Source organism: Hetaerina americana, unplaced genomic scaffold (assembly GCF_022747635.1).
Source record: "Hetaerina americana unplaced genomic scaffold, ioHetAmer1.1.p SCAF_399, whole genome shotgun sequence".
Taxonomy (NCBI): Eukaryota; Metazoa; Arthropoda; class Insecta; order Odonata; family Calopterygidae; genus Hetaerina; species Hetaerina americana.
The window spans coordinates 69,016-92,711 of record NW_027286984.1 but is presented as its reverse complement, the minus strand read 5'-3'; the positions used below and the strand labels follow the sequence as shown (position 1 = coordinate 92,711).

The 23,696-nt window shown below is 36.6% G+C and overlaps 1 protein-coding gene across 1 annotated transcript in view; it reads left to right on the top strand.

Annotated features, from left to right (window-relative positions):
- The window catches only part of LOC139691759 (RIMS-binding protein 2-like), a gene marked incomplete at its 3' end in the record, with an annotated part of 106,733 nt that overhangs the window by 15,155 nt on the left and 67,882 nt on the right, over nt 1–23,696 (top strand). The window contains exons 4-8 of the mRNA XM_071589607.1: nt 427–1,200; nt 1,797–1,997; nt 20,158–20,643; nt 21,073–21,217; nt 21,409–21,511. Of these exons, the coding sequence (XP_071445708.1) occupies nt 427–1,200; nt 1,797–1,997; nt 20,158–20,643; nt 21,073–21,217; nt 21,409–21,511 (1,709 nt within the window). The remainder of the gene's footprint in view (nt 1–426; nt 1,201–1,796; nt 1,998–20,157; nt 20,644–21,072; nt 21,218–21,408; nt 21,512–23,696) is intronic.

The window sequence follows — 23,696 nt, the reverse complement described above, 5'->3', positions numbered from 1 at the left end:
TAATGATGTATAAAATTAGAGCATGGCTTAATTTTGTATTTTCATTATGTTCCTAACAGTTGTCCAACATGAATGTTGCTGGAAAAGTCCTTTGTTTTATTGTCATATCGTTTCTAACAATTGGATGTGGCGATGTATATGCTTTTATTTTCTTCAATGAACATCAAACTCAAGTCAACTATCCAAGAATTGGTTCATTTTTTTATCTTTGTTGCTTAGCTGACCATTTGCTGTGACTGTAAATAACCCCATCTGCATTGCATGTGTGTTTTATATGTGCTAACTTGCATAGATATCTCAGCGGAATGCCATGCGGCTCTACTTTGCATGCAAATACCTTGGTGTAGAAGTGTCTCCACCAATCCCGATCTTCATCGGTAAGCTTTGTTCCCTGTGCTCCTAATTTGAGGCTTCTTCTTGTTATAGGTTATGGCCTTTCATCGCCCTATGGCACCACCAATTACCCAAACATTCCCTCTCGGGTGTTGCCTGGGCCCCAATTGCCATCGCACAAGCACCAAGAGAGTACCCATTCCTCCCACCACATACACCACCCTCAGCCCCAGGTCCCTCGCCAAGGTCGGCAGATCCCCCAGCACCCAGGGGTCAGGTCCTCTGTCTATCAGGATGATCGTTTCCCATCCGAGACGCGACACTCAATGCTAACCCGACACCACCGGGCAAGGGGTGAGCGGGAGATGCCGTCGCGACCACTCTCCTCGGCCGCGGCCCCCCTTCACCCCTCCTCCCTCCCTCCCCAGCCCCCCCACTCCACCTCTGTCTTCCCCTCCACCACCATCCCCCCGCATCGAGCTCACACGCACCGTGGAGGAGGAGCGGCCATGTTGTCGTGGCGCAGCGCTTCTGTTTCAGACATGCGCCGGGCCCTGTCTTCGTCCACCCTGCACGCAGCAGCAGACCCCCAGCAGCTGCTGTATCGGGGGGGGCTGCCGGTCAGGCCCAGTCACGGCTCCCCCTACTCGGTCTCCTCCTTCGCAGCTCCCGCCTCGCATACGCTGGGTGCCCTGGCTCCTTCATCGTCGACTGGCGCCCGGGGCCTCTCCCCTCATGCCACTGCCATGGGTCCCACTGCTGGGTCCACCCTCGACTCTACGTCGGCTGAGATCGACCGCATCATGGCCAAAATTGAGCAAGACAATAAGATACTCGCAGAGTTGGACAAAAGCAGATCCACAATAGGTCAGTGGGGGGTGCGGGGACAAAGGTAATCGGATTGCCTTTCACTTTGACAGTTGATGTGACATGATGGTGTTTCTCTTGCATGTTTTAGTCCCTTTCATTGAACAACTATATGATTTCCATAAATCCATCAGTTCTCTTCTTACAAAAGAAGTTACTTTTAGTTTATGTGCACCTCTTATTTAGATGTTGATGCCACTTATCCAAATATGAAACTTGTTGGAGAAACCCCAATGTTTTATATATGTGTACTGAGTGCAATTAATATGTTTTCAGTATCTCATAATGATTATTTGCTTTGAAATTTCAATTTATTGCAAATAATTTTATGCTTATATTCTTCTGTTAGCTACTTTACCATTATATGAATATGCATTTGATCATCAAATATCTGTCTATTTTTCTTATATATTCACTTTAAATATTATTGAAAGTAGAAACAAAATTATGTCAGTTTTCAATGTAAACAATAAATGGTGAAGTACTTAACTATTCCTGAGTGCTACTGTTCTTGAGCGTATATTTGTCTCTCTGCTTTTCTCTGTTGTGAAATTTTTTGGTCACAGTTCAAGATCAGCAAAATTTTTACCTCACAGGTGCTGCAAACCAACCTGTCTCTCATTTGGTTTCTACAAGTACTGAAAGTAATGTCTTGTCTTCCAATATTTTGGGTCGTATGAAGCCTGGTGTAGCATCCAAACATCAAGCTTATCACTGGAGATACCCTCATGTTAAGAAACAGTACTTAAAAGTCCCGCAGATAACTTATGGTAGTCGTGGTAACTTTAAAATGCAACGTAAGTTCTTACAGCGATGTAGAGGGTATCAGTAGAGAATTGAAATATTGAAAAGCTAGTTTTCCACTGGTAGGAATTTATCATATCACCTTCCTCCTATCCTTACGACTGCCAATTCAGGCAGTTTTTGCTCTCTTTAGAAAAAAGTGGATTTATGGAATAGTTTTTCCTTTTATTATCATTATTTTCAACTCCATAGCTTGCTACAGTGCCGGTCCTAGTGTCAGGAATGAGCCACTTATTTGACAGTTAGGAATCGTTGAATACTCTACGCCTGAAAACACTTAATAAAATCAAAGTCAGTTGGCAGCCAACATAAATGGGATAGTTGAAACACAGAATTGGTTGATAAATTATGCCCAAGGCAATTCAGGGCGAGAAACAGGTTTGATGTATTTATTACCAACTCCAGGGATTGGATAAGTTAATCACTTAAATAACTTGACACTTAAGGGGTAGTGGTCAAAAGTGTTGACAACAAATTTTTTGACAAGAAAATATCTCAAACACAGCAGTCAGGGAGGATGGGCCGGCTCTGAGACTGTTAGTGCTAAGCATGATGGTGTCTACAACTATGTTTATTCAAACCATGAAGTTCTGCATGCATCTAGGATAAAATTACTGCACCAGTGCATCGGTGTTTGGAATGAAATTACATTTGGATTACTGAATGGGCCTGCCTTATTACCATTATTGAAATGGAATTTTCAGACTCAAGTTAATCAGTGTTATTGCCCATTGCATTGCCCAGAATGTGCTGGATATGCTTATTTATATCTTATGCGTATATTTTCATGAGATTTTTTAGTGTCTATTCTTTCTGTTTCCACTTTTTTCAATCCTTAATTTTTCTCCATTTTGTCTCCTATATTGATTTGTTTATGTCTCATACAGTGGCCTCTGCTGTTATTTTTTCCAATTATTTTTATAGGGTGACTTGGATTTTCTATGGTTTTTCCACATATTCAAGAGTCTCTCCACTGTTTCCGTACCCTTTCCTTCACAAGCCTCTCAAGGTGGTCACTCTATCTGTGTAATTGGGGAAGTTGATTGTGGATTACTAAATTTCTTCAAAGATTCAGGAAAATAACCAAGTTTTTAAATAGTTTGAACTAACTTCACACTTAAAGAGTTTAAAGAGTAAAAAGGGCATTGGGAGGTTTTGCATTTCTAGGTCCTTCTGCTGCAATGATCCAATATTCATGTGATGATATTCCACGACCTTTGCATGCTCCATCTCCATATCAGTGATGCAATCCACTTCAGCTCTCAATCTGAAGATATATCCTCCATGGGTACACACCATTATTGGTGGAACAGCAGAGTAGAAGAACCCAGAAACTGTCTGACTCCCTGGAAAATCCTTCAGCAGGGAAGGATTTTATTTGTAATTTTTTGTCCAATTCGGAGCTTGGCTCAGGCAATTTGTTGTTCAATTGCAGCCACCAATCAAAACTATAATGAAACCAATTGTAGTGAAACACTATTATGGGAGATCAGGATGATGCAATGGCTAATATACTGACTGGTTACCCCCTCAAAGGCCCAGGTTTGAATCCTGGAGATAGTAGTAGTTTTCAGTGCTATTCCAATTCCTACTCATATCGCTATGTGGAGAGCTCATCAAGTGGAGCACACCATCCATTGGATGCAATGTTAAATTGTGTGACCCCTTTTGTTAGGAACAGACTAATCCCAATGCTGGCTCTTCCTTTTCTACATTCATCCTCCACACCCTGAACAACCTTCCCCTACCATAATTACCCACCAATATATTCCTAAATGACCAAATGTCAGTTATCTTCCCTAGTAACTACTGCAGGCCCCATTATATGATGCTTCCACAGAAATGCATTAGATTACAGTCCCGATTTTATTGATTAGATTTTAGGAATGAGGCATTTGCGCAAAAGATGGAATAAAATTGGGAGGAGAATGACAAAGTTCACCGAGAAAATTGAGTAAAATTTTGGAATTGAGTCCAAAAATTGAAGGCCGCCATGATTACTGCAATTGTTTCATTTATGATTTTCCTGTTTCCATGTTAAAAATCACTGCTTAAGCTTTTCGTATTTGGTTACTTCATTCTTTAATACCATTAGTCATTTCAATCATGCCACTAATCCTATGTGAAAACCCTGATTATCAATTTTTCTTTCTAATTTTATTCTGCTGTCTCAACCACCAACTATGTGTTGTGTTTAGCTCCCTAATGATATCTTTATGTCAATTTATTTGCTGTATTTATAACATGCACAGAAACGTTGATGCACTTATTTGATTTAATCCATATTTAATTTATAATACATTAAAATTATAATTATTTTCATTATACTTCAGAGTATGTATGTTTGTTTCTTTGGTTTTGAAAAAGCAATGGGCATTTGCATTGAAAGTTGTGTTATAGTTTTAGAATATACCTAGATAGTACAGTGGTTGTAATTTTCCTTTTAATGGATTGTATATAGCAACACTAAGTATCTATTGCTGTGGAATTCCAATGCTTTTGATTTTCTATCTATTAGAATAAGTATCAGACAGCATTTTTTTCCATTATGTGACAAAGCACAAACCTGTGAAGTAACGTGTCTACTGTTGAACAAAAAATTAATGCTTTGAACTCTGAAATGAATTGCTTGCAATTCATAATTTTAGGTACATTAGATTTTTTTTAATTAGTAGCATATTATGTGATGATGGCATATCATATTACCCACATGAATAGCCAAATTCCCAAGGCTAATTAAGCATTGCAAATGTATGGTTTCATCACAGGCTGAAGAGAAGGTAGTTGAAGACTAAAAGCAATATAAATTTTCACCGAACAGTCAATATGTAATGTATCTTCTCACTGCCATGCATGCCAACAAATTTTAGATTGTGGCATGATGCTGTTAAAAGAGTTACGCACAATGAAAATATAATGTGGTAAATGGAAAAAGTTTTAAAAATCAGTAAAATGAGGAGAGAAGGATCAGAAAAAGAAGTAGGATAATCATGTTGGAATTCAACATATACCTCATTTTGCACAGAAATATATGCACAAGCAAACATCTGGATTTCTAGTATGCTTTTGGCAGTAAACATACTGACTCCAAAATAGAACATCTACAATGCCCTTTTTTGTCTTTCTTAAGTAGATGTGCTAATATATTATTTACAGATCTCCTCAAATGATGTTTCATCATCCTTATTGATGCTTCTTGGGAATTTTAGATGAATTTGAAAAAAATGCTATTTTTATCCTCTCTAAAGTAAAAATAATGTTTAAATATCCTATGCCATGGGGCAACTTAAATTATTACCAGTAAGATTTATAGTTTTGAAGATGAAAGTAATAATTATTGAGAGGAACAAGTCACATAAAATATGTTTCTTTTGTCCTGCATCCTCCCATGGATCACTAATATTAGATGGTCATTTTGTTGGGTTGACTTTTGCTGACTAAAAATAATCTGGAAATTAGTAGTACTTTTGTTTTCCATGAAGGGGGCAGTTGGAGGTGGTTTTTCAAATTGCCAAGATGTTATCGCTGCCCCCGGAGCTTGTTAGGCATGTCCTGGCAGTTTTTCTTTAGAGAACGCTATGACTTCATATCAATCTTTTGCTGCTTCAGGCAGACATAAAACGAAATCTTTCCACCAATGGTGCAACATGAATCATCCTGAATGTTCATGAACAAAAATAAATTTAATGTAGGTCTCTTCTGTTATGATTAAATGCTTGTGCAAAACAGCAATGATGAGTTGTGAGCTTGACTAAAATGCAGCCCAAACATTAAGAAGTCTAGGCAATTTGTTGGAAGTAATTTAGATTAGCATCTCAACACTTATAATTGCCTACACCTAAAGAAGAATAAAACAGGAAGTACATGAATTTGAAGTCTTTTACTTATGGGAGTTCAAGTAGTCCCAAAATCGTAGTTATATTCTCCTCTCTCTGAATAACTTTGCCAGCCCTGGTGACAGCAGGGTAAAGTTCTCGCCTGCCAACCCAGAGGTTGCAGGTTTGATTCCCGCCTAGGTGGATTTTCCCCCATCTAGTGCTTGGTTGAATGTATTGTCTAAGGGTTAGGCGGAAGAAGGGACTATAAGTCTCAATTTCACCCGAATAAGTCGATAAATAAAATAATAAAATAACAATCATTTATTTTTAGCCATTGTTATACAGGTGTATTGTAGGCTATTGTAGTGTACCAGCCATTCATAACTCTTGAAAGCTAAGAATGGGTAGGGCCTAGTGTCATAAATAATTGAAAATGCTTTGTGGTAAAATAATGTCCAATTGAAGAAAAAATGATTTTTCCTTCTGCTTTTTCCTGCTATTCATCCTCATTGGGATATTTTCATCTCAAAATATTCATGTAATCCTCATAAATAATATTTTGATGGTTTACAGAACAAATTTTGGCAAAAGGAAAGGAAAGCTATTAATTATTTTTTTCACAAAAATACTCTTAACATTTGTTTTGAAAAGCTGAACTCAAGATAGTCCAAATCTATTGCTAGTCATCCTGCATTAATTAAAAGTAACCATGCAAACATCTAGAATAATTACAGTGGCATTAGTGGATTGCATTAAATCAAGTGTGCATAGATGTAAATCAAGCCAAAATAGGGTGTGGATTATTGAGCAATACTTCCGAGGTAGCTTTTGAGATTTTCTGCATGAGCAGCATCTTGTCACAATGTTCCCATTGAGCTGCAGCAGCTTCAGAAACAAAATACCTAATGGTTAGGCAATCCTTACTTCATCATGCTATACTTTTTTGTATTTGGCCAATATTATTGCTTATGCTTTCAGACTAATTACAGTTTACTTCCTTTGCTGTCCATTGGCCTTGGTGAAAACAAGTTTACCATCTACTCATTCTGTTTAGGAGATTTGTCAGCACTCAAAGGTGGTGGAAATCATCATTGTTTTTATAATTCTTGGTCATTTTTCAGCTTCTAGAGACTCATGAACAAAATTCAGGTAATCGAATGATTTATTCACGTTTACCTACATTTCTGCATTATGTCTTGTGTCACAATTCTTTTATTGCTTTATTATGGCTTACAGTTGCCATTGCTCGGCCCACCTGGCCCTGGCAAGTCTCAACAGCTACCTCCATAGCAATGATTGACTATCAGGATCTTTGAATCATTGATTTAATAAGAGTGATGATCACTGATGACAAATATTGCAATGTGCTGAGAGAGTGCTCAGTAACATTTGAGTAACAGTGGTGCACTCAATGTGATCAAATTTTCATCACCAGGTTTGGAATTACATATTACCAAGCTAAGGATTTAACTTCAACTCATTTTATTCAATAAGAAGTATCTTCAAGTGTTTAAAACAAATTCATCAAATTTGATATCCGTTCCCTGGTGACATCAGCCAAGAACAGAATGTTTCATTGAAATTAACCCTTGATATGAAAAAGTGAATTCTTATTGGTTGACAATGACTGTAATGATATTTTTCTGCCATTCGAGGTTACTCTTGGTAATGTTTTTAGCCTCTGCTATTCCATCTTGTGCATTGAAACAGTGGGTCCCATATCATGCATCATGAATCCCTTAGGAGGTATAGAAACATGTCAGAGCACCTAATAGTTACTATAAAAGAGACTCAAGAAAATTGAACTGGGAACCCCAATATTTTTATTTTCAAACTTTAATTCCAATACTTCCCTTGTCTGACAAAAAATAAATATAAACCTAAGTGCCTTACTCGCAATAACATCTCATAATGAGTGATTTAAACTAAGCATTAAATTTATATGTATTTAAATAAAACAGTTTCTGGCAACACTTGGTGGAAATTTTTCATATTGAACTTAAAATTAAACCACTTGGCTTTTCCACATAAAAAACTTGTATTTACGACCTAGGTTTCGTTATGGTATAACATCATCAGGTTACTGATGATGTTATACCATAGCCATAACCATACCATAACCATATTTTATCATAGCCATAACATCATTGGACCTGATGATGTTATACCATAACGAAACCTAGGTCGTAAATAAAAGTTTTTTATGTTGAAAAGCCAAGTGGTTTAATTTTAATTTCATTATATGTATTTACTATTGTATGTTTCTATCGAGCTGGAAAAAACTAGCTAGCCAAGGGATTCATTACTAATAAGAGCCGAGTCTCAATTAGTTATTTTTAGCTTGGTGGAATTCATGACGAAATGAAATTAATGAAGAATCTTAACTAAACTAAATATTAACTATGGTGGGCTTTAATTGTAGCAGACATGATACTGATCTCATTTGGATGGTTTTATCAAAAAAGTTAGCCACATAAGAAGTGTTATTAAAGGTAGAATCACATTAGCAATAGAAGCTTTAACAAAATGGAAGAAATTGATGATAGGATTCAAGTTGAAATGTGAAGAAAAGATTGGTTAAAATTTTGCTGTAGAGCATAGAGATTTATATATGACCTCATAGCCTGGAAATTTAGGAAAAAGGGGATAATGAAGGTTTGAGAATTTGGTGAGGAATAAAGGGAAATAAACTGGACTTAGGTGAAGGCAAATGAAGTGTATTAAATCTGGTAGAGAAAAAGAGGTAGTTGGTGGAGAAAATTCTAAGTAGAAAATAATTGGATGCAGGACATTGGTGAGAACAATATTGGGATGTTAAGTGCCATAGTGGTGGAAAGGAGAATGTTTGGTCCAAGGGGGAGAGGGAGAGAATTGATAGCTTGGAGAGAGTTGAGACTCTGTAGGGCTGAACAGGAAATTAGCAAAGGATAGCTGTGTTCATGGTGGAATGGAAGAAGGATGTACAAAATCTTGATTAACATCAAACTGCATAATCACTCTGAAGTTGAAAGGATTATCACCCTTGTTTGTGCTACAGCAGATTTCCTCTCTTGTTCACATTGAATAGAGGCATGCCATTACTCATAATTTAGGGGTCAGCGGTCAACATTTTTGAAATATGAACTCTGTTAAATTTTCCCCATTGATAGAGATAATTCACTGGCTATATCTGTTTAACATTGATTAGGTTTCTAATTGATAGGTGTTGGAATAATGAAGGTAAAAATTTTAAGTTGCCATCAATGGTAGCAAACTTTTACAATTAGATCACTCCTATTTACACAGTGTATTTATTTACAGATTGAGTTTCCTTGCCTGCATACAAGCATCAGCAATTATCAGGGAAGTTTTTTCGTAAATATATGAATGAGGCTTTTTCTGGGATCACCTGTGTATGATAGGTTGGCATACTTTATAGAAAAGCATAACTTTTAAGACTTTAATGGAAGCCTTTATTGTGTGAAAGTATTCATGTGCAGTGAGGCACTCCATGGATCAGATACGTGAGCAGACCAGAGAGGAATATACAACTTGGAAACCTAGATGGATTTTGCAGATCAACTAGAGACAGTACATTGAGGTATGAAGAAGTTGAGAGAGGTGGAGGAAAGGACTATATGGGGCAATATAAGGAAGAGTTGAACCACCAGGTGGATTGGGAACACCTTGAGACAGTACAAATTTTTTTGGAACTTTATAATAGATGGGAAAATTAAAGTGAAGGCACCTCAAGGAAACCAGTATCAACTGAGTTATGAGCAGACAGTTCAACCTGTTTGTGGAATCTGCTTGCACGCATCTTTTGTCCAAAGTTACAGCGGCCAAAGAAGGATATAGAGAGATATTACACTATTTTTTTCCCTTAAGATTTGAGTAAAAGAATGGCCCATGATACTGTGTTTTTCTGAGAGACGTGGTTACAGTAAATAAGTGATGATGGTTTTTTTTGCAATCTTTCTGCAATGGCACAGTTTAACATCTTCCCTCTGGCTCTCCTTTTTAAATTTTTTAAGGGCATGAGAGGCAGGGGAAACTTTTTCCCCACCTCACTGCTGGCAACCACTGATTGCCCTAAATTGTTGCACATTTGCACAATCAGCGGTTGTTGGATATATGATGGAGCAGCTTAGATTGCAAAACTTAAAAGAAAAATGGATGGGTGTACCTATCAATAGGTCTTTTAAATTTTTTGCATATGCGTAGTATTTTGAACTATGTAATTGAGACTTAAAATGATACAAAAAATACACTTCTCTGTACCAATTAAAGGACATATTTCCTGATAGTTTTATGTCAGCAGACATCTTTTCTCTTCTAGCTCTAGCTAAATTGAGCTCAGTGAGCGAGTCCTTGTTACTTATCCTATCTCTATGTTATTTGTGAATAGGATGGAAATAAGTATGCCGGCACTGAAGCAACTGCTATCTATCATGACTTCAAAGCTTATGTTTATAAACTCTGTCCATAGCTTGAGAAAGATATCATTTTTTTGCATTGGCTATTTCTGTACTTGAAAGCAGATTATAGACCAAATATTATACACACTTCAATTGTTAAGTGCTTCCAGGAATGAATTAGAATATAGTTATGAACCATTCTAGCTATAAGTTGGTATTTAATTCAGTATGATACATGCACCAAATGTATTTCTGTAAATATACCCATTGTCTAAAACAATCCTAATCTCTCAGTGTACAGTTTTTATTTCTCATTTCTTAGGACCTTCAGTTTCTTTTTGTAATGTTGTACTGCCTTCTATAATGACTGCTGCTGGGTCACATTAGGCAAGAGTGCTAATTAATTCTCAACTAAGGAGGACAGGAGGGAAGGTGGTATGGGCTTTAAACTCCATAATAATGCGTTAGAATGCCATGATCCAGTTCAGACAGCCTGCTTTCACAAATGCCCCCATCATCCTTAAAATGTCATTTGTGTTCACTTCTAATGATACGAAGAGATTTGAATAGCATTTTTCAGTTCTTCACATACATACTAGGGGAAGAAAAATACAAATAAATGATTTATGATAACAAGATTAAAAATAGCTTCCATGTTTGAGGTACAAGTTACACAGGTTTGCGCAAAGAAAAACAGGGATGTACCCACAAGCAGTAATAATACTTGATTTCTTCATACTTGCTCATCCGGCTCAAAGCTGTATAATTCTCTTTAGATGTGTGCCGATGTCACCATTTCTTATAGTTTCAATTCCTGAGTAAAAATTTATTGAACGTATCCACTCATGATAAAAAGCAGTTTTGGATTAAGATGACAAAAAATAAAAGGAAATCAATATCTTCTTGTATTATAAGTATTTAAATAGTTGTCCATAGCACTATAATTTGAATATGTATCACATTTATGTTTTTATATTACTGAATATCTTCTTAAACATTCTTAATAACAATTCTCAGTAATAATTATGCCTGTAGATTCATCATTTCATCGTGTTATGTGTGTAGTGTATATTTCTTTCCGAACACTTTGACAACAGAGGCCACTCATTAGGGAATCAATTTCCTCTTCTTATTTCTAGGATAGTTAGCCATGTTAGTACATGTCTTGAAAACACTTGTGTACTGTACCACCCTGCGAATATCTACGAAAGAAACATTTTAGTTCACTATTGTTTTCTAGCTCTGAGGAGCTCTGTATATGCATTATAAGACCAAGAGAAAATTGCATCACAAGTTAATAATAAATGATTTACCATAATTTTTCTATCTAAATTTTTTTGTTAATATTAATTTTCATACAAAAATAAAAATAAATTATAAGATGGCACTTAAGTTTTCAGTGCAAGACTCCAATGATTTTTTTAAACCTTCATAATCTGAAACTCCCCCATGGACTACAACCTTGATGTAGTGGACAGGCTTGTGCATTCGAATGAGCTAGGCTGGTGGGAGCTGTGATAATTGCCCCTGGGATGGTCATTCATCCCAGAAAGATCAAATGTTAGGAGCCCAACAAAAGTTAGTCCACTCAGCATTTATTCCTCAGTGAGATGGCTGCAAAGGCGTCTGACCCCAGTGGGGTGGCCATTGAGTGATGGTTTCACATTAAAAACACAATCAAGGAAGGCAGTGAGAAATCACCTCAACTATTAATCCTATGATTTCTATGATGGATAGTGAAGAGAAAGTGAATCCTGGCAAATATGGGATTCAGTCCCAATGGCCATGTGTCATGCCCAGTGGCAGTAGAGGCAAGGCTACCGTGGTTGTCATCCCACGAAACCCTTGCAAAGGAAAACCGAGAGCAGCACCGCATAAGACACAGAAGAAGAAGACTGAATTAGTTTGGATATGAAATTGAAATGTTAGAACAATGTTGAGGACAGGAAAGTTAGAGAATATAAAGCAAGAGATAGAAAGAGGAAATAGAGATATTTTAGGCCTATGGGAGGTGAGATGGAAGGATATCAGAGATTACTGGAGTAATAGTTATAGAGTAATATGCAGCAAAGGGGACGAAAGCCAATGAGGGGTTGCCATAATATAGAATAAAGATGAAGGAAGAAGTGAAGTCAACATAGAGCAAGCAACGGGTGGAATAATACTGGTGGAAATAAAATCAGAATTGACAAAATTGGTCATTTTTCAGGTATACATGTCCATAAGCAATCATAAGGAGGAAGAAGTCGATAGGATATATGATCATTTAGAGGATATAATTGGGTGTGTTCCTGCAGGGAAACATTTGATAGGGATGGGGAATTGGAATGGGACGATAAGCAAAGGAAGAGATGGTAATTAGGTGGGGGACTACAGTTTAGCCACGAGGAATGACTGCGGGGAGAAAGCAATTGGCTGCAGACAGGCATTAGTCATCACCGGCACTTAGTTTAGACCCCTCAAAAGGCATAGGTATACATGGAAAATGCCAGGTGACTCAGAAAGGTATCAGTTGGATTATATTCTGGTTAACCGCAGATTCAGGAACAGTGTGATGAATTTGCTCGGCTTCACAGGAGCAGATGCGGACTCTGACCACAATTTAGTTGTTATGAAATGTAGCCTCCGTTACAAAAAGATAAGGCAGGAGTGGTGGGTTAGGAAATGGAATGCAAAAGAAATAAATCGATTGACTAGGAAGGGGTATCAGTAGGATGTAGAGAAAATCGTTGTTAAGGGTAAAGAGCTAAGTACTATTGAGGAAAATTGGGAATACTATATATCACAAAGGGATATTGCAAGCTGCAAATGAAACAATAGGAACCATTAATGGGATAAGGATGAGGAAACCATGGATCAGGGATGAGATGAACATAACTGTAGATGAGAAAAGAAAATGGAAGAATGCAAGCACAGATTTGGAAGAAGGAAGTACAAAGAGTTAAATAATAAATTGAGATGGGCAACAGATAAAGCAAAAGAAGCATGGTGGAAGACACAGTGAAGGGATATGTAAAGTTTGAAGAGGAAGGGTGAAATTGGTGCACTGTACAGCAAAGTTAAATCTTTATCGGGAATTAAGAACGGAAGATTTGTGCTAACAGTTAGCAATAAGGCAGGTAAGATAATAGTGGACATATAAAAGATCCAAGAGTGATGGGGGGAATATATAGAAGATCTGTATGGTAAAGAGCTTAGACCAACAAAGTTAGACATTGAAAAGGAACATGACGTAGAGGAAGATAGCTTAGGTCCAGGCATACTAGACAATGAGATAGAAAGGGCATTAGGGGAGATGAAACTAAATAAGGCCGTGGGGGTGGATAATATTCCCGCAGAACTTTTAAAATGCTTAGGAAAATGTGGGAGGGAGAGGCTATATGGACTGATTTGTAGTATCTATGAGGAAGGAATCTGCTGGGAAGACTTTGTGAGGTCAGTGTTAGTTCCTATTCTGAAAAAGGTAAAGGCTACATCATGTGAGGACAATAGAATAATAAGTGTGATTTGCCATTCAGTTATATTTGTTCTCAGGATCATCAACAAAAGGATGGCGAGCAGATCTAATGATTACTTAGTGGATGATCACTTTGGGTTTAGGAAGGAGAGAGGCACGTGTGATGCTATTGCAATAATGAGATCACTAATCGAGAGGAATATAGAATACAATCAGGACGTATTTGCCTGTTTCGTAGATTTCAAAAAAGCGTTTGATAGAGTGAATTGGGAAAAACTAATGAGTAGATTGCAGAAATTAGGAATAGATTGGAGGGAAAGGAGGCTAATCTGTAACTAGTGTATGTCCCAGACTGCTCAGGTGCGAGTGGGGAACAGGGAGTCAGGATGGGCAGTGTTAGGAAGAGGGGTATGGCAGGGTTGCCCATTATCACCATTATTGTTCAACATATGTGTGCAGGAAATCATTAAAAAGGCATAGGAAGAACTGGAGATAGGAATGAAAGTCGCCAGGGGATTCATAAAATCAGTTAAGTTTGCTGATGACCAGGCTTTAGTTTGTCAGTCAGCCAAGGGGTTGCAAGCATTGCTGAGTGAATTGGAAATTCAGTGCGATAGATATGGGATGAGAATCCATATTAATAAAACAAAGGTTATGCGATTTTCTAGAAAGAAAAAGGCTAAGCTAAACATTAAAATAGGAGGGCAAAAACTAGAGCAGGTAGAACCTTTTACGTATCTCGGAAGTGTTTTGGATCAACACGGTCAAAGTAGTGGGGAAGTAAGGAGAAGAGTTGCTCTGGGCAAAGAGGCTTTCACAAGGTGGAGGGAGTTGATGACAAGGAGGTTGGATAAGAATGTTAAGAAATTACTCGTAAAAACTTTGATATGGAGAGTAGCTATGTATTGTGTGGAACCATGGTCATTGAAGCAGGAGGATAGACGTAGGTTGGAGGCTTTTGAAATGTGGGTGTGGAGAAGAATGGAGGAGGTGAAATGGACCGAGAAGTAAACAAATGAGGAAGTGCTAGGTATGGTGGGCAAGGAGAGGGGATTTTTGGCAGAAATTATAAGGTAGTAGGAAAATTAATGAAAACCATATTGATCGGCAATTGGAAGTTGAAAACTGTAATAGAGGGGAGAATGTTAGGCAAACAAGGGGTGTACAGGAATAGGATAGGGTAGTTGGATGGAATGAAAGAGAAGCAAATATTTATTCGGTCGTTGTGTCCATCCAAATCCTACCTTAACTGGTGGATTGCCTAATTAATTTGCCTATGGCTATTAAATTGCCTAACTAACTTAGAGTAATTTGCAAAATTGTTTTTGAAAACAAGAGATGTGTGAAAGAATATTAATGTCTGTAATATTCAGAGTTTATTGTTTATAATTGCATTATCTATGTCATTATAAAATCTTTGTTTCTAAGCCAGCTATTCCTTTTTTCTCATAGTAAAATGATTTTGGAAGTTAAGCATAGCCCTTACACTTCCGCATCATGGGCTGCTGCAAGAGCAAGCAGCAGAGGATTTCAGGGAAGACCAAGTTATGCTATTTCTTGGGAATCCAGGAAATAATGCTAAATAATAGTTACATGCGAAGTTGATTCCATCAGAAACTGCCATCAAAGTAGTATTTAGGGGTGCAAGGTCATTTGCACCATTAGGGTTGGACAGGAAAGGGTGAAGGATGGCAAGAAACCTGGGGTTGGCATTAGCCTTCTCTAAACAATAGGCACCAAGGGGTTCGCAGCTTAACATCCCATCCGACAGGTGGCTTACTCCCTCTAAGTGCCCTCCACAAAGCACCTCCAGTAGGTATCGAAATACCATTGAAAAATATTCAACGACGTTGGGATTTGAACCTGGGCCATCTTGGTGGGAATCCAGGTACTATAGCCAACGCACCATCTTGATCCCCAGCTATGATCAAGTTGATTACATATGTATTCTAGTGTTTTACAGTAAAGGGAGGTTAGTTGGTCTACTAGTAGCTGTTGGGGTCTTGCTTGGTTGGGAAAAAATTGTTGAAAATGATTATATATTGTTTAATCACCAGAGTATATATTGTATTTGGCTTCCTGAGAGATTTAGCGGTGGAATCTTAATTCTTTAACTATCTAAAGTGTGATCAAAGGGCCTTTTGATCATTTTCTAGGTATATATTTGTATTTTCTTTATAAAGGGTTGTAGGGTGGATCTCATGAATGTGTAGTTCCCCTTTAATATTTAAGTTATTTTCTGGTTACTTAATATATGAGAATACCTTCAACAGATTCTAATTCACATTTGTATTGTAGGTGCAATTTTCTCTTGTCTAAAGGGACTTCTACCCTCATGAGGATAACATGGTGATCGTGTTTTCATTTGATAGAGTTATACTTTTCAAATCATTACTTCAAGGATTTTCTTCCACTTACTGACTAATCCTTTGTAGTATTTTCCCTGCTTTGTTGTAATTATACCAGCAGAACACCTCTATCTATTCAGAATCCATCTATTCAACTTTTTAAATGAACTGAAACAATAAAGGATGACATTGGCCTCTTTCTGTCAAATTTCACAATGTACCCTGTATTTGAAATAAGTTCATTTGATGGTATTATTTATCCTCAGACCAATATTTTCTGTGTGTATGTCCATGACCATTCTGTGTGTTTTGGGTTTTGGTATGTTTGTGATGTGAAAAGACTTTTTTCATTGAAGCACATACTCTACACATCTAGCTCTAATGCATTGTACAAAGCTTGCTTCACTTTTTAGAATTAATCTCTTTTCTTTGGATATATAAATATGCAACTTTAAGCTAGGTATATTATCACTTGATTTAATGATTTGGCAAAAAGAGAAATGTCATTATTTTACATATTGCTTCTAGCCAGTGCTTGTAATATGCAATTTGCTGAATTTATCAAGGTATAGGTAATGAAAGGGGATTACTTTTTGATAATGATGTTTCAATAGCAATATTCTTTCCAAAGACAAACTAATTGTTCAATAAGATTTGGGCAAACAATATTATACAGAATTTATCTCTTTAAATTCTTCTAGTGGTATCATTCAGCACAAAATAAGTTAAAGCTACCAGAGGATACAAACAGTTTGTCTGTGGGATTAGTTGGATTTATTTCATCTTGATGAGACATTTGAGACAGTATGGTGCAGTGAGCATCTGTGTATTTGTTGAATTGTTATATTTAAAATTACTGTGATGTGATCACTAGCATCACAGTTTATTGATTATGATGCCTAATAGTAGTGTATTTTGTTTGTGAATTTTGTGGCATAACAGGCAGTTTCAGTCATTTATTATTTTGAAAAGTTTGATGAAATTCAAGGAAGCCTTAAAAGCAAATTACTTTAGAGGAGACAAATGCTTAATACTGTACATTGCCAAATGAGTAGGATTAATTTATATTTTGAAAATTGTAAAGCTAAATTTACTGGATCCAGATTTTAATGAGCTGTAATAGTAGCAATGCTTGCATTATATTGCAACCATTGCTAATGATAAATGCATTGCTTCTCTTGATATAGGCCAAATATTTATAATTCTTCTCATAAGACATACATACTGTAGTTACTGATTTAATAATTAGAAATTTACCACAGGATACATTGATTTAATTGTTTTTTTTTCTCAAGTGTTCAAATGCTTTTGGTGAAAATTTTGTTGTGTGATTTGTTTATGACAAATATAATACAAATTAAAAAATGCCTTCTACTGCTTTGGAATAGCAGCCTGTGGAAATTTGGATAAAAATTAGGGGAAATCTCTGTGGGTTAAACCTATTTTTGTTTTCATTCAAAATCTAATTGGATAACCTTGACCTTCATTATTAACATAAAGGTACGCATTTTAAATTATTATAATTTGCCAAGTACAAATGTCTGACTCTGGAATGCCCTCGAAAGTTTAACAGATCTGCAGGTCGAGATAACCAGGCTTGTATATTTTAGATGTCTAAAAAGATAAAAAAAATTCAACTTAAGTGGTTTTAAGGTTGATATTTTCCATATTTCAGATAGCCTCCTTGAAGATCCTTAAAATTATTTGTTGGGTAAAAATATGTCTTGCTCATTTATTAAATTTAGTGTTTCAATTTAAATTGGTTTCTAATGCATACTCAAACTTTTTGCATTTTCCAACTAATCACTCTAAGAGGTTGTATTTCTGTCCCTTTTATATCCAAACCAACTTTCCAACCATAATCAGCCAATAACCTTTGTTGGAATCACGTTCCTATCATATATTTGCATTGGATAAAGCAAGTATTATTCTTGAGCCAGTCTTCATTTCAATATGCGTACATCCATGTCTAGCATTTAGAAAAATCTCTAGAGAAACTGAAGGTAAACACCTCTTTCCAAACTATATTTCTGGAATAGCTTTATTATTCATAGCTCAGATCCTTAGTAAGATTTTCAGGTCCTCCTCAAGTCAGATCTTTTTCCACAACAGAAGCCTGTGTCACATGGAACTTTTTCTAAGCTCAGACATTAAAGTGGTGTTATGCATCAAATTTGTGTTGGAATTGACAATTGTTATATTTATTTTAAGCCTAGCTCCTTGATTTTTATAAAATCAAGCACTTTTTGGGTTTTCTTCTGTCAAATATTTTTCCTGTTAATCTCTTTTCTGAGCAACCAAAAGTTGGTATCATAGAACTATAAAAATCAACTAAAGCCCCCATTTTTATTATATACTTGGAAGACAATACATAGCCTAAGTCTTAAGATCTATCAATGCATGATCAGCAAGTTTTGATATAGTTCCCTACCAGTGCATAACTTAGAGTGCCTGGAGGAAAAACAGTCTGTTGAACTGTAGGAACTTATAATTCTGTCAGCAGTAGACAACCATCTAGCATGTCACATCTTGCAAGGATTAATGTAACCAAGTATTGCTATACAACTGCTTAAATACATAACTAAAAGATAATTTTCTTTCTGAAAATTTTAATATTTACTTGAGTCTTTTTCATGAATCTCTGGTAGATAATCAAAGCCCTGCAATCAGTTGCCAGCACTCAAAGTGAAGGAGTTAAGTTCCTCTGATGGCATTCCCACTGAGTTTTTTAAACAAATGGTGCCAAGGAAGTTTGCTCAAGTGTGACAGGCAAACTACATGTGGTAATGCTTTTCCTCCATGGCATAAATGATTCCCCCTTTTGAGCCATTAATGATAGCATTCCATCACCACCCCTTCCATACCCCTGTATATGCTTTATTGTGATATTGAAAATGGCAATACTTGATTTAATCTCAACTGTGACATTGACGATTATCCTAGCAAATCAATTCAGAATTGGATGAATTTGCTTTTTTATAGAGAGCCAATATATACACACATCACCTGATTTTGTTTTTGAAAAATTTTACTTTTGGGTATGTGAGATGGCATAAAGAAATTTATTTTCATAAAATATGTCGTTTATAACTAACTATCCGAGAAGCAACTTTTACACAAGTGTTTTCAAATGCAAAATAAAGTTGGCCATTGATTTGATTTAATTCACAGCCTGTTTTCAAATCAAATTTCATTCATACGTGTCGAACTATGCTGAAAGTAATTTATTATATTTTCCCTTGTGAGAATATTCATGTACTTATGCACATGTGGAATCTAAATTGCCACTGCTCCAAGAGTGTTGCGTTTTCATAGGGCATAAGACAATAAGGTTTATTGGGTTCATTGGGTTTTCGGAATGCTATTCAAATGCAAATTCTTGCACTATATTCTATTAATGGGAACGGCATTTTCTTGCCATTTACCGATCATTGGTAGCATATGTAAAGTAAAGATATGTTCAATAATAACTTTTCTAATGCCCTTCATATTCCAGAGAAATACACATAGGTAGAACATGTGCCATAATATAAATTACCGATAGACACCATGATTTTGAATGAGTTTGAAAAACTGCTTAATCAGCCAGAAACTTCAACACCATGTGTCTTCCATCAGTGCTTTTCACCATTTCTATTTTATGAATATGCTCTTATCAGTAAATTTTTCTTTCTTTCTTTTGCATGACATTACTTCACAGACTCTATTGAGTACCTGTACATGTTGCTTGTTTCTTTCAGTTGGCTCTTGAATTGGAAACCATGTTGCGAATTTAACTATAAATTGTGATTTTATTAGTTAAAAAAATTGTTTCATTTTTTCATTCCCTGTGATATTACTGTTTCTCGGTCTTCCAAATGAAAAGTTTGGTTGAAACTGAACAATATCACCAATTAAAATAATATCACAAATGTATGAAACAATAAATGTGGATGTATATATAAAAAAAGTGATACAGTAACTTCAATTGGGAATCAAACTTTTAAAAAGATACATTTTATGTATGTAAAAATTCTCGCATGAAATAATAGAATTCCAAATAAGTAGAGCCCTTTAACTATAGAGTTCTGACTTGTGCCTCATGCGCATTGTTGAGTTTTGACTGACAGCCTTTCCCCTCCTCCTTGGGACAGGATTTTCTTCTGCTGGGGACAGCCCTGGGCGGGCAGGGCAGATGACCAGCGACTCTGGGTTCCTCAGCTCCTCGAGCCTCCCCGGTCGGAGCCTTAGCCCCATGCCAATGTCAGCGACGCAGGCGTCAGCCGGTGGCACATCCCTCCCCATGCTGCTTCCTCAGGTGCCACACTCGACCTCCCTCATTGGCTCCACGGCAACGAGTGGCATCCTTGGCACCGGAGGGGTCCTTGGCATCTCAAGTGGCATCGGGGGCCTCTCCAGTCTTGGCCCGAGCTCCCTCTCGGGCATGATGAGCCTGCAACAGCAGCAGCAGCAGCAACTGGCTGCAGTTGCCACGGCAGCAGGGTTAAACCCATTGGGTGGCATGATCGGCTCCCACCTGACGGGCTCTGCGCACTCGGCGCACCACGGGGTCCACTTTGGCGGGGTGTCGACATCGCATGGCACGTCACCTGGGAGACTGATGCCGCAGATCCCAGCAGGTGCGGCGATTCCCGCCTCGAACCTGCCTGCCTCTGCCCTCGCTTCCTCCTCTCTTCCCTCATCCCTAGTTTCGTCGGCCCCTGGTATGCCCTCGCTACTCACCTCCCAGTTAGACCCTGAAGGTGAGGGTGGATGTCGAGATGAATGTTTTTGCAGTTTGTGCTGTATCTTTTTTTTAAATTTATGGCATGAATATGTAAGTTTGAATAGTACTTTTTGGCACCACTTGTGTAGTTAATTTTAGCTAACGCATCAAGCATCACTTTTTTCAGGTCTCCATAGCGAGGCATTCATATAAATTTGATAGAATAGCTACTACTACCTTATTGCTTTGGATAGTGTGCCGTAGTCAGTAATTAGGGTAGTTTTGCTCCAAGTGTCTTTGAATTAAGATTTAAAATAAAAAATTATCATTTTCTTCATTCAAGGAAAGAAAAGTTTCCTCAATGGTGGTTTGTCAGGGGCCCTGAGCACTTTCCCTACACCCCTGAATGACCAATTAGTCCCTGAAAACAAAGTTGTAGATATGCTTGACATTCCTGGAAAAGGTCGCTGCTATGTCTACATTGCCAGGTAAAGGAATATTCTTTTTTATTCAATTCAGAAAAGCATTTTCTGTTGACAAGCAAATAATACACTGTTATTTGGGTTAATTTTAGGAGTTTTTTCTTTGGTCAACAATGTTTTGTTAAAAGTTCATCAAAATATATTTTTGATTGAGTTAAATTGGCATTTAATAACTGTTTTATTGTACTTTATCTTAGGTACTCATATGATCCTCTTCAGCATTCCCCAAATGAAAATCCTGAAGCTGAGTTAGCTGTTAATGCAGGAGATTATCTATTGGTTTGGGGAAATATGGATGAGGTAAATAACTCAAACATTTGCCATTACTTATATTTGTCTTTATCAATCAAAATCTCATTTTTCACACATTAGCATTGAATAAAAGTATCATCCTCAATGAAAAAGAGATAGACCTCATCTTTTGCAATGAATCTGATTTTTTAATGTGTACATACCAAACCTTGTAGGGATGTAACTGACTCTATTTTGTGATCCGATTTGGTCACTAAATAGCTTAGCAGTTTCAACTTATGTTCTATGTTACTGAACACCAAGCCTTTCAAATATCTTCACTTCTCCCTTTATTTAGCCTACTGTTTTAGGTAGATTTCAATACTACACTATATAGGCTTAGAGAGTATTTTTCACCAAAAATTATAGCTCAAAATTGAGTAATGCAGCTGACTCAATTAGTCCATGGTATTTAGGTTTCCAATTCTGCATGAAAACAGATGATTCAATTAGAATCATAATCACACAGTTTCAAATCATTTTGTTAACCTCAGATTATAGTTTGGAAGGATTCTGCAAACTAATGGCTCTTATAAATTTTAGGATCCATTAAATACTGTATTGGCCAAATGTAAGACAAAATTATTTGTCAGAGTAATTAATTTTCTATTGCCCTCCATATTATGTGAATGCTTCTTTGAATGGAACATGGATTTCATGTTACTATTTCTTCCCACTGCATTATAAACTCAGAGACACATTGGCAATCAGTTCTCTGAGCTTTTACTGAAATATTAAATATACACCATCATGACTAGCAGGTTTAAGCTTTGAATTTCTACCGACATTCTTTCTTTTCTGGACCTTGCACATTCCAGTGGCATTCTGGGCAGAATTATCAAAATTGCTATAGCGATTGGAGACCCTTTCAAACTCCTGTTGTTAGTAGAAAATTTTTGAAAATTATCTAATGAATGAATTACTTTTTATTTGACCTAAAATAATCTTCTTAAGCAAAACTAGTATTTTGGTGAGAGTAGGTAATGAAATGGAATTTTCACTCTGGATGCTAATTATCATCAGATGACCAAATGATGAGTTGTTGAATGCTCTAATGAATGTTTTGTGAATGTGAATGATCTTAAAAATATTTGGCAATATATAATGAATGAAAATGGTGGCTCAGGACTGTTAATTAAAAATAAGCAACTAAAACAGAACAGAAGGTGTTTATTTTGGCTATTGCAAATACTTGACAAGCTAAGTTATGAATTCATCTCTGCTTTCTTCTGAAGCAGTTTCTTAGTGTATACTCTTCTTTTTAGCCTATCATCCTCCATAAGCTCTCAGAATAGATATTAGTGGTATAAGAGAGGTGGCCTTTAAAACAGCTTCTTAAACATTTGGACTTGAGAATTCATGGGAAAAGAAGAATTCTTATTTGCAAATACTATTTCTCACCAATAGTCAACAGAAATAAGATGAAAATTCTTCATAAAAAGTATGGCCTGATGACCTATGAACTAGTTTTTGCATTTATGAAATACTCTGAACAAGCCTAGTAAATTTTGTCATAAATGTTATCCATGAAATCTGTAAGAGTTATAAAAGTTTCTTCCCCTTTCCTGTTTGCAAACTGCAAGATTTGAGTTAAGATTTCACCAATTTCACATTATTTCTTGTAGTAATTTTTCTTTTTCACTTTTATTGTCTGTCCCAGGTGGAAAGATGGTGCAAGTAATATTTTTTTCATTATTCTGCTGAAGATTTAATACTTAAAAATAAAAAAATAAGTTATATGGTTGTATTTCATGCTTAAATGTTGGAGGCATTCCTTAATCTCTATTTTAATATAGAACTTCAGCATTATTATATCTCTAAGCCATATATTTTGATGTAATCAAAAACATTTTGAATGCAGAGGAAATAATTCCTTTTTAAAGTTGTCTTACATTTGAATCAATGCGGTATGCATGCATATGTACTTAATTTTAAAGAGCCTTTTGAGTTATCTCCTAGGTTAAACTCTTTGGCTCTTTCCACACACTGAAACTTCTCATAATTTCCCAATTTTTAAGTCCCGCATTTAGTTCTAATGTTACAGTTAACTTGCTATTCATGACGCTATCCCATTTTATTACTCTCAGCATTTAAACACTTGTAAGACCTGAGGGCGGATGAAAAACTTGGAAGTAATCTGTGTTTCCTCTTAGAATTTTCTTTAGCTACCAAGTTATGAGACTAATGGGGCAGC